Below are 12,333 nucleotides of genomic sequence, written 5' to 3'. Positions count from 1 at the left end.
TACCTTTCTTGGTTCTAGGTAATCCTAACACAAAGTCCATTGACAGATCAGTCCAAGGTTCAGTAGGAATGGGTAAAGGAGTATACAAACCGTGGGGTTGAAGTTTAGACTTAGCTTGCTTACAAGTGACACACCTCCCACATATTCTTTCCACATCTCTCATTAAGCTCGGCCAGTAGAAATGCTCATGAACCACTTTGTGGGTCTTCTTTACTCCAAAATTTCCCATCAGTCCACCTCCATGTGATTACCTGACAAATAACTCCCTCAAAGAACATTGGGGCACACACAGACGGTTATCAAAGAATAGGAAACCAGACATTTGATAATATTTTCCATAAGCGACTTTAGAGCATTTTCTATAAATCTCTTTAAAATCCTGGTCAGTTGTATACAATTGCTTCATGAACTCAAAACCAATCAACTTAGTCTCAAGAGCTGAAAGAAGAACATACCTTCTAGACAAGGCATCAGCCACCACATTTTCCTTACCTTGTTTGTATTTTATGACGTAGGAAAATGTCTCAATGAATTCAACCCTACGAGCGTGCCTTTTGTTCAACTTTTGCTTGCCTTTGAGGTGCTTCAAGGATTGGTGATCTGTATGAATTACAAACTCCTTTGGCCAAAGATAATGTTGCCATGTTTGGAGTGCCCTAACCAAAGCGTATAGCTCTTGGTCATAAGTGGGGTAATTTTGTGTAGCTCCTCCCAATTTCTCACTGAAGTAGGCAATGATTTTCTTTTCCTGCATCAACACAACACCAATACCCACTCCTGAGGCATCACATTCTATCTCAAAAGTTTTGGAGAAATCCGGAAGTGTAAGTAAAGGCGCTTGAGTTAACTTCCCTTTAAGTATCTGAAACGCCTCCTCCGGAGCTTGTTCCCACTTGAAACCATAATTACCTCTGTGAGTGGAGCTGCCATTGTGCTGAAGTTCTGAACAAACCTCCGGTAGAACCCAACTAGCCCATGAAAGCTCCTTACCTCTCCAACAGTTTTGGGGCTAGGTCAATCACGGATGGCTTTGATCTTTTCTTCATCCACCCTGAGTCCATCAGCACCTACAATAAAACCTAAGAAAACCACGTGATCTGTTCCAAAAGAGCACTTCTTAAGATTTGCAAATAACCTTTTTTTCCTAAGGACGTCAAGGACAGATTTCAAATGCAGCTTATGTTCCTCACGGTTCTTGTTATAGATAAGAATGTGATCAAAGTAGACAACAACAAAATGACCAATAAAAGATCGCAAGATATGATTCATCAAACGCATAAATGTACTAGGTGCATTAGTAAGGCCAAAAGGCATGACAAGCCACTCATAAAATCCTAGCTTAGTTTTGAATGCAGTCTTCCATTCATCACCTTCTTTCATGCGAATTTGGTGATATCCACTTTTCAAATCTATTTTTAAGAAAACGGAAGAACCATGCAATTCATATAGCATGTCATCAAGCCTAGGGATTGGATTGGATACCTATACTTTACCGTAATATTGTTGATGGCACGACAGTCTACACACATGCGCCAAGAGCTATCCTTCTTAGGCACAAGGAGAACAGGTACATCACATAGGCTTAGGCTCTCCTTGATGTAACCTTTTTCAAGAAGTTCTCCAATCTGCTTTTGAATTTCCTTTGTTTCCAACGTATTGGATTTGTAAGCCGGCCGGTTTGGAAGTAACGCACCTGGGACGAAATCAATATGGTGTTCTATACCTCTTATTGGCGGCAAACCATTAGGGTTTTCTTCTGGAAAGATATCTGAGAATTCCTGCAAAACATCTATCAAATAACTCGGGAGCTCCAATGCAAGTTCAGAAAATGCTATTAGTGTTTCTTTATACACAAGCAAAAGTAATGGCTGTTGAGAGTACAAATATTTCCTTACTTGACTCTCTTTGACAAAGATGTTAAAGTTCTTAGGACATACCTCAGGTTTTGCTTGTTTAATTTTGTCTCGGCTTTTTTTTCAACTGGACATGGTCTTGGTGGATCAGAGTGATCTTCTTTCCTTTATGCTCAAAGGAATGCCGGTTGGTGTAGCCATCATGTATCGCCCTCATGTCAAACTTCCAAGGTCGTCCTAGAAGAATATGGCTTGCATCCATGGGACAGGCACAAGATCCCAACTTCATATCGGCTGATGGTAAGAGGAATCGTGACTTGCTCCCTTACGTACTGTTTGCCTATTTCATTCAACCATTCCAGTTTAAAAGGTCGCGGATGAGGTCTTGTCTCAAGTCCAAGCTTCCTAACAAGAGTTTCAATAGCAACGTTAGTACAACTTCCACCGTCAATGATCAAAGAACAAACTTTATCTTTAACTAAACATCTAGAGTGAAAGAGATTCTCCTTTTGTTCTTGGTCATTGGACTTAGGCTGAACGTTCAGTGATCTCCTAGTGACCAGAAGTGTCCCTTGAGTTGGATATTCAAACTGCTCTTCCTCTTCGTCAAAGATTGGTCCGAAATTTTCCTCTTTTTCTTTATCGTCCTCAGACTCCACTTCACCGTTGTCTAGGAGGATCATTACCTTTTGATTCGGACATTTGTTGGCATAATGTCCAAGTCCTTGACATTTGAAACACCGAATATCCCTTGCCCGATTGCTGGTCTTGACTGCCTTTCCTTTATCAAGACGAGTAGGAGCATTAGTCTTAAAAACTGTATTTGGTGGGGTTGAAGACTTACCTTTATCTTGATAACTTGGTTTTGGATCAAAAGAAGGTTTAGAGAAACCCTTCCTCTTGGTTTGTTGTTCGATTAGAATCGCTTTGTGCAATATTCCCTCCAAGCTTTCATATTCTTGAAGCTCCATTATGTCCTGAATGTCCCGATTGAGGTCGGCAAGGAATCTGGCCATGGTAGCTTCTAAGGTTTCATCTACGTCTGCCTTGATCATTAAGCTTTCCATTTCCTGGAAATAGTCCTCCACAGATTTGGTTCCTTGAAGCAAGCGTCTGAGTTTTTGGTGGAGATCTCTGTGGTAATGAGCCGGCACAAACAGTTTCCTTATCAAGGTAGTGAGCTCATCCCATGAAGCTATTGGTCTTCCACCTATCCTTCTCATGTGAGTCAAAACTTGATCATACCAGTTAATAGCATAGCCTGTAAACTCAGCTGCTGCTAACCTAACCTTCTTGAGTTCAGAGAAATTTTGACATTCGAACACTAACTCTATTTTCCTTTCCCATTCTAGATAAACATCCGGATCATTTTTACCTTTAAGCGTTGGAATTTTAAGTTTTAAACCACCTAAATTGTCATTTCTTGTACCAAAAGGATTAACATCACCTTGATCACGGTTTCTATGATTTCGCCTAGCTCGGTGGCTACTGGTATAGAACGGGTTTGTTGTCTGTTCTGAATCTTGTCGAGCCTCTGGTGTAGTTCTTCTAGACCTGTATTCATAAGGTTAGTAATAGTGTCATTCAATGCTCTCATTTCCAAGTTAGATAGCCCGGCGACATAATTCCCTGCCTGATCTCGTTCTCCATCACTTTCCATGGTTTCCTGAAAAATTATGCAGATAAACAATCCTCACACAAAAGTGTTTCTCTCAATTTTTTTGGTAGGTCACTCAAGAGCTTTCTCCCTAAGTTCTAAGAGAACAAATCCAAGAAACCCAATGGAATTCCCAAGCAACAAGGGAAGAAGGAAGATAGAAAGACAAGAGAATTTTGGTGAAATCTGTTTTAACCACTCCAACGCTCGATTTCTGCTTAGACAACAGGATTTCTCTTCCACCACCTAGCCAAATGCAAATGTTTTTTTTTTTTTAGATTTTTTTTTTTTTGCTTTTCTTTTTTTTTTTTGGATTTTTTTTTTAAAAAGAAATGGCCTAGGTAAGGAGGTGGCCCAGATTTAAGATAGAAAGGAGAAGAAGTATTTAGAAACGGAAGATGAGTAGATGAACAGACAAATACCGGTTGAGTGGCTCTAATACCACTTGATACGCCCAAAATTCGAGGATCACTCAGCCGGACTAAAAAAGATAGAAACTCGCCAATGTGCAAGGTGCAACAAGGGAGATTTGATAGATTGAGGGGTTGGACAGCAGTTGCGGAAGGCTGTTGATATTCCCAACTCCAATCACTGCTAGATATGACACACTAGTCCAACAAAAGGAGGTTGTTGCTTGGATATTACACACCAAGAAACAAAGAAATATTCTAGACAAAGAACAAAGAGATAACCTCATAAAATAAAAAAGAAAATTACTTGATGATTCTCAAATGAGATTACATGAGTTTATATAGAGATAGAAAACTTGGTCAAAAAGCCAAGTATTATTCTTGAAACTAAAACACAATAAAGATAGATAGTTAAATGAAGATTCAATTCTTTGAAGTTTGTCTTCCCAAGGTGTCCTTACCAAGGTGAGTTGAACTCTATTTTCGTCATTCCTCTTTGACCACAAAACATAGTGATTATTTTGGGCTTTCTTGGACTTGAATTAGGCTCAAAGTGGGCTGGACTTGATAGGTATCATCCCCAATAGGTTTTCCCATGCTCTCTTTAGCCATAAGCTTTTGAATAAGCCCATTTATTGCATTTCTTAGCTTCTTAGCTTTTTCTCTAGTCAATGGTCCTTCAGGTACAAGCAATGGTTCCTCCGCTACAAGCTCCTCTGGTTCAAGCTCAGCCACTAGTTCCTCAGGTTCAAGCTCAGCTACAAGCTCCTCCTCCTTAGCTCCATCCATGATCACATCACTCTCGCGTCTCAGGCGTCCTCTGTCTCCCAACGTTGTAAATGTTCCGTCTTAACTTGCTTTCAATTGCTGTAATTTTTGTATCTTAACTTCATCATTGTCAAATTTATTAACTTTGTTGTAAAAGTGATTTTTCTCGTTAATCAGTAAAGTGAGTATACAAGAAGTATTTATACTCTATACATGTGCATAGAGAGCTAAAGGAGACTCAACTATACAATATACAACATAATATACATATCTACTAATAACTCAATATACCCCCCTCAAGCCGATAATTCTTTGTTCTCATATAGGCTTGAAACAGACATTCTTTGAAGAAGATGATGGAAAGGACCAAGATGGAGTGGTTTTGTAAGAATGTCAGCCAGTTGATTCGCAGAGGAGATATGAAATAGTTTAAGAAAATCATTCTTAACCTGATCTCGCGTAGTGTGGCAGTCGATCTCCACATGCTTTGGTTCTTTTGTGAAAGACATCGTTATTTGCTATGTGAAGAGCCGAATTATTGTCGCAGAACAACTTGGCCTGTGAAACTGGTGTGATACATAATTCCTGGAGTATTTGTCTAAACCACAGTAGTTCCTTGGTTGTTTGAGCCATGCTCCGATACTCTGCCTCCGTACTGCTTGAACTCACGATGTCCTGTTTCTTCGACTTCCAGGATATATGTGAGGTTCCAAGAAAGATGCACATACCAGAAATCGACCTTCGTGAGTCTTGGCAAGTTTTCCAGTCAGCATCTGCAAACCCGTTGAGGCAAACCTCAGAAGATGCAGAGAAAAAGAGTCCTTGGCCTGGATTGTTCTTCAAATACTTGAAGACATTGCGAGCAGCTTGAAAATGCACATCCATAGGACACGAAAGGAATTGGCTTAACTTGTTAACCGCAAAGGTGATGTCAGGTCTCGTGATACACAAGTATAATAATCTGCCAATCAATTCTCTGTAGGGTCGTTCATCAGATAGCAAAGTTCTTGTTTCCTTTGTGAGTTCAACCTTAGGGTCCATGGGAACAAAGTTAGGTTTGCAATCTAACAAACCACTATCAGCTAACAAGTCAAAGCAGTATTTTCTTTGGCAAGCCGAAATGCCATCTGAATTCCTGGCTATCTCTAAGCCGAGAAAGAATTTTGCAGGACCTAAATCCTTTGTCCTGGACTTTTTTGCTAGGCAAGCTTTGACAGAAGCAACAACTTCATCACTATTACTTGCAATTAAAATGTCATCCACATTGACAATTGGAGCTATATATGAGGTACCTTCTTCTTTGACAAACAAAGTGTTGTCAACATACGACTGTGAGAAACCATCATCAAGTAGAGCTTTTGAAAAACATCGGTACCATTGTCGAGAAGCTTGCTTTAACCCGTAGATAGACTTGTTGAGTTTGCAAACTGCATTAGGTTGTAAAGTACCAGAAGAAGGTGTGTAACCCTGGGGAAGACTCATATATATCTCTTCATCAAGCTCGCTATGCAAAAAGGCACTGGTGACATCCATTTGAGTAAGGCTCCAACCCTTCTTAGCTGCTAAATCCAAGAGCAGTTTCACGCTTGCAAGACGAGCAACAGGTGAGAAAGTATCAAAGTAATCGACGCCCTCTTGTTTTGTGAACCCTTTTGCAACCAAGCGAGCCTTATATCGTTCTACAGAGCCATCTGCGTAGTATTTAATTGTGTAAACCCATTTACACCCTACAATATTCTTACCAGGTGGGAGTGAAACAACATTGAAAGTCTTGGTACGCTCCATGTTGCCCAATTCCACATTCATAGCCTCAATCCATTTCAGGGATGCCATGGCTTGTTGGAAATTTTTAGGTTCTGTTTCTAGAGTAACATATAGAATATAGGACCTATAGGTTGGTTTGATATTAGAATAGGTAATATAAGATGATAGAGGATAAGGAGTGGTAAGTCTTTTGGTGGTAAGAGAACATGAAGGAGATAAAGATGAAGAAATTTGGTTGAGAGAACAGTGATAGCCAGAAAGATATCCTGGTGCTCTAGATGGTCGCTTTGGCCTGACATTTGGTGGTGAAACAATGGTCGTCTTGGGGGACACAGTCTCATCATCAAAAGAGTCACCAATGGAATTTGTGTTTGTGGATGCATGTACAGGATTAAACATATGAGATGCAGGAGTATGAAAATAGTCTACTGTATGAGGAATATCCATTGGCAATATTGATATATGAAAAGGATCAGATGAGCCATGTTTAGTTCGATTATCAAAGAAAGGAAAAACATTTTCATGAAAAATAACATTGCAAGAAATTGTAATGCGATTGTCATCTAGATGAAGAACCTTGTAACCCTTATAACAAAAAAAATACCCTAGGAAAACACACTTATCAGCACGAGGACTAAACTTGTGACGATCCTTGGTTAGAGTAGAGACATAACAAAGACAGCCAAAAGAACGTAAAAAAGAGTAATCTGGTTTCTTTTGATTAAGCATTTCATAAGGTGTACGGTTCTGTAGCAAAGGAGAAGGAGTCCTATTGATAAGAAATACAGCTGTTAGGAGGCAATCTGTCTAGTAGGCTAGAGGAACATTTGACTGGAAAAAGAGAGCTCTAGCAACATTAAGAAGGTGTTGATGTTTCCTCTCAACAACAGAGTTTTGTTGGGAGTATAGGAACAGGAAAACTGGTGTATCATACCATGAGTCTTAACTAGATCAGTGAAAGCTAGTTCAAGGGCATTGTGAGTCCTAATTTTTTTAAATTTTGCATTATACTGGATAAAAACAAACTTCACAAAAGCAGGAAAAATATAGAAAACATCATTTTTATTCCTTAAAAGGTAAACCTAGCTCTACTACAATCATCAACAATTGTAAAAAAATATTTATATCCGTCTATAGATTCAACAGAAAAGGGTCCCCATACATCTAGATGAACTAAATCAAAAGGAAGCGAAGACAATTGATTATTAGAAAAGAACCGTAAACGTTTCTGGATATCTAGAGGACATACAGAGCAAGGAACATCGTTCGTAAAACTAGATATAGGTAAAGTACCAGTAAGAAGCTTTAACTTGTCAAGAGATGGATGTCCAAGGCGTTGGTGCCAAAGATGTCCATCGACTTCCAAGGATCCAGCAAAATGAGGAGATGCAGATGACGGAGACGGTGAGATGAGAGAGGATGATGTATCAAGATGCAGAACATAAAGGTTATGCAACAAGTAGCCTTTACCAATCATCAAGCCCTGAATAGACTCCTGAAGATAACAAGAATCAGGGAAAAAATGAGCTGAACCATGATTATGTTGTAAAAGACTACTAATGGAAATGAGATTGAATTTGAAAGATGGTACATGCAAAGCATTATGCAAAATGAGTGTTTTTGTAAGTTGAACAGAACCACAATGTGTGATATCCACCTTAGCCTCATTCAGTAATGAGACTGTGACACCATAGACAGTAACTGTTTCACTAAAAAATGTCAGGTTAGAGCAAACATGACTAGTTGCTCCAGTATCTATGATCCAACTACCATGAGGAATGTGTTTGGATAGAGATGATAAACATTGGTGTTGAATAGTAAGGCGGTTGTTCTCAAAACGTAAAGAGGAAGATGGAAATTTAGAGGGAAAGGATAGAGAACTACTAGAGGAAGATTGAACAGCCATAGCACCATGTTTTGTGATGGAAGAGACTTAAGAAGATGAAACTGGACTCTCTAAAGTTTTAACCTGAGCATTCAGTTGTTGAATCAAGGTTTGTATCTGTTCACCAGTTAGAGCACTCACATCAAGATTGACAGCAGGAGCAAGAGTAGGTTGCGGATATGATGGAGTCTGGTCAGCGACCACATTAGCAACATAATGTGTCTGTGGACAAGGTGTATGTCCTCGAAACTGAGTCACAGGTGCAGAGCTCCGTTGATTTGTCGCTTGATATTTAGCAAAGGTTCTCTTGAATCCTGGTATGTAACCTGGAGGATAGCCATGTAACTTGAAACACTTCTGTATGACATGTTGATAACTCTCTAATTTACATGTTTTAAGCGTCCTTTTTTGTCCATATTTTGCATTATATATACCCTAACCTTAGCATTTTTAGGTCATTAACTGTAGGAATTCGCATTTAGGCCATTTAGGGTGTTGCATTCTTGCATTTGCCCATTTTGGATAAAAACAGGTACTTTAGAGCCTAAAAAGAGCAAAAAGAAAGGTTAACAAGTTGCAGCTATCACAAGGAAGGAACTGGTTACATTTATAGGGTTTACACAGAATCATCAAGAAGGAAAAAGGACCTGGTCTAGTTCATGAAGAGACCGTACCACCCGACCATACCACCCGATAATTGCCACATAGCACCTGGTCGAGTTCATGACGAGACCTTCAAATATCGACTCGAATGAAGATTTTACGGTGGGATTCAGCTTCTGAGTTCTTCATCAAAGTTATATTATATCGAGTTCTCTTTCCAAAGGTGGTGATTTGAAGCCAATCGGATGTGCGGTTCAAGAGTTATACATGTTTTAGTGAGCGTATATACATCTAGATCGAAGAATGGAACCACCCGATCACCTATCCGATCATGCACCCGAAGTGGAGCTCGAGTTCCACCTCGTGTAGCATGGTCGGATAACTGCTGACGTGGCTGCTGACGTGGCTAGTTCAACCTGTTTCGTTATAAATACCCCCTCTTAACCCTATTTTCGGGAGATAAGAGGTGAGAGCCGTTTCTACACTTTTCTTAGGATTTCTTTTCTAGTTTTTGTTATTTTTTCAACTTGAATTCTGTTTACATTTTGCTATTGATTCTTTTTAATAAAACATTTATCTCCTTTTCATCTTTATGATTATGCAATTTTTATTTATTTCTCGGTTTATGTTCTTTGCTATCGGAGTAGTAGTGAATCAAAGTTTCTAGGGATGGGATAGAAAATTTTGTGTTCTTGATCGGTTAGGATGTCTTAGCTTTTATATTTATGTTTTATAAATTCTCTTCTAGATTGGTGTTCTTAATGCTATCAACAGACTGAGAGGTTGAGATTAGATCTAAGGTGTTTTACCATCAAGAGGTGTAGATGAAATGCTCGAATCAACCAATGCTAGAGTTTACTCACTTAGCCTAAGAGATTAGATGAGTAAGGGGTTTATTGACAATAATGGATCGGTTTGTATTGCCTGCTTGGTAATGTTTCTTCAACGAGAGTTGAGTAGGGAAGTGATTAAGGTTGATTGTTTCTATCACGAGAGTGTTTTAACAAGATTTTAGAGATTCATTGTCTAGGGAATATTTGCTTGAGGCATGTAGGACATCCATACTGGTCAGGAACACTTAGGAGTCGATTACCCCATCCTTAGGAGTTTTCGTATCTTGATTGTTTACTGTTTTTATATCAACCCGACCACCAACCGATCAGGTACTCGATCACCTGCATCGTGTGGTACTTCGAGTTGTTTTTGATTTTTGTTCTTTTTGTTTTCTTATTTTTGTTCACCTTAGGTTGTTAGACAAAACCCATATTATTGCTTGGCTTGACTTGCATTGTTCTGATCATATCTTATCTGCTAGCATAACAACCATTTGGATTGATAACCCTTTGTACTACAACTGCATAGGAAATTGATACCCTGGGTGAAAATCCTATTATCACATGTCCAGTCTGACCACAATGAGTACACAATGGCCTGGAACCTCTAGGGCGATAATTGTTTTGAATAGCAGCATATGCAACATTGTCGAGAGGACCGGGATAAGCACCATTGTCTTGTACAGGAGCAGAGGTTTGAAAAATCATACTATCTGGTTTTGGTGTAATGGTCTTCTGCCTTTCATCAGATGTCACCATGTTGAAAGCTTCTTGGATGCTCGGTATAGGTTTCAGCATGAGAATATGTTTGCGAGTAGCCTCGTAAGATGCATTAAGCCCCATTAAAAACTTTGTAACACGACCTCGTTCCTGTAACTTCCCTATAGAGCAGCTGCATTACACTCACATTTACCACAAGTGCAGACTGGTAGCTCGACGTAATTCTTGTACTCCTCCCATAAGGTCACCAGAAGAGTATAGTATGATGTTACATCCAACGAGCCTTGTTGAATAGAATTCAGCTTTTGTTTTATTTCAAAGACCCTGGGAGCATCATCTTGCTTAAAACGGGACATAAGATTCTTCCATATACCCTCTGCGGTCGATATGAACAACAAACTAGCACCAATCTTCTTATCAACAGAGTTTATGATCCATGTAGACACAATATCATTGCAGCTTCACCAAGAACCAAAATCACGATGATCATCAGGTAGTTTCTTGATCGTTCCATCAATAAATCCAAGTTTGTTCCAAACATTAAGAGCAACTCGAACTGACCTTCGCCAAGAATAAAAATCAGCTCCAGACGTGAGACGGTAAGATACAATACTCATCCCCGCATGATCCAAGCTGTGCAAGAAGAACGGATTCTCATATTGATCCGCTGGTAACGACGACAAATGATTTGGAGTAACCATGATTTGGATCTGAAACAGGATTGTGCGATAGGAGGCAACAACCCAAACTCAATCAAGCAAAAGGAACGCGATTAAACCCAATACAATTCGGGTAACAAGAGAAGAGCATATGAACAAGACGATCGCAATAAGATTCATAACAAAAGATGAAAGAATCTGAAGATTTGAAGCGCTCATCTGAAGGGAAAAACAGAATCGGAGCTTCGAAAGATCAATGGGAATCACAGAGAGAGACGAATCGAAGCTTAACCGAAGATGTGGAAGCTCAAATCGAAGATAAAACGAAAAAGAAGCTCAAGATTGCCATCAATGGCGTTTGAAAAGTTTGTTATGCGGATGAGCGAATGAGAATTAATTTTGCTCTGATACCATATTTAACTTTGTTGTAAAAGTGATTTTTCTCATTAATCAGTAAAGTGAGTATACAAGGAGTATTTATACTCTATACATGTGTATAAGCATAGAGAGCTAAAGGAGACTCAACTAAACAGTATACAACATAATATACATATCTACTAATAACTCAATAAAATTCATTGTAGTTTTGGCTGATTTGTTGGTGGAGATTGCGAAATACGTGTTTCCCAAGAGATTCAATAGCTCTAATCTTGAAGAAGCTTTGATGTCTGGTTAGTTTGTAGCTTAATTGTGTTAGCTTTGTGTTCATTTTTTTGTTTGCTATAGCTTGAATTTTTTTTTCTGTAGTTTTTGATCTCGAGACAATGCACTTCAAAGTTCTAAGTAAGACAGACAAGTACGAGATTAGAGAAGTCGAGGTTGTTGCTCTTAGATTATCTTATCTTGGTGGTTTCACTCAAACTTTCTGTTTTAAACTAGGGTCTTAGTTTGATGTTATGAATTTGGAACAGCCTTATTTTGTGGCCGAGAATACTTTGCCAGGGGAAAATGGATTTGACTTCTATGGTCCTTCTAAGTCTTTCAATGTGTTAGCTGAGTACCGTGAGGTGCTTTTGAAGCATTCCTTATGAATGCATCTTTTGTATGATTTTGAATTGTTGTTTTGCTTTAAATTTGGATATTTTGTTTTTCATTAGAACAAAGTAAAAGAGAAAATGGATATGACGACTCATGTCCTTACTCGTAAAGTCCAATCTGTTGGAAAGAAGAAGATGGAATGA

At 39.0% G+C, this 12,333-nt stretch overlaps 1 protein-coding gene across 1 annotated transcript in view; it reads left to right on the top strand.

Annotated features, from left to right (window-relative positions):
• The window catches only part of LOC104698995 (heme-binding-like protein At3g10130, chloroplastic), a 14,460-nt gene extending 2,127 nt beyond the window's left edge, over positions 1-12,333 (top strand). Inside the window, exons 2-6 of the mRNA XM_010414361.1 lie at positions 4,720-4,755; positions 11,737-11,823; positions 11,900-11,970; positions 12,064-12,159; positions 12,250-12,333. Coding sequence (XP_010412663.1) covers positions 4,720-4,755; positions 11,737-11,823; positions 11,900-11,970; positions 12,064-12,159; positions 12,250-12,333 — 374 coding nt within the window. The remainder of the gene's footprint in view (positions 1-4,719; positions 4,756-11,736; positions 11,824-11,899; positions 11,971-12,063; positions 12,160-12,249) is intronic.

Source organism: Camelina sativa, chromosome 1 (genome assembly GCF_000633955.1).
Source record: "Camelina sativa cultivar DH55 chromosome 1, Cs, whole genome shotgun sequence".
Classification (NCBI taxonomy): Eukaryota; Viridiplantae; Streptophyta; class Magnoliopsida; order Brassicales; family Brassicaceae; genus Camelina; species Camelina sativa.
Note: the sequence above shows the minus strand (reverse complement) of the source record. Positions and strands in the feature narration are given on the sequence as shown.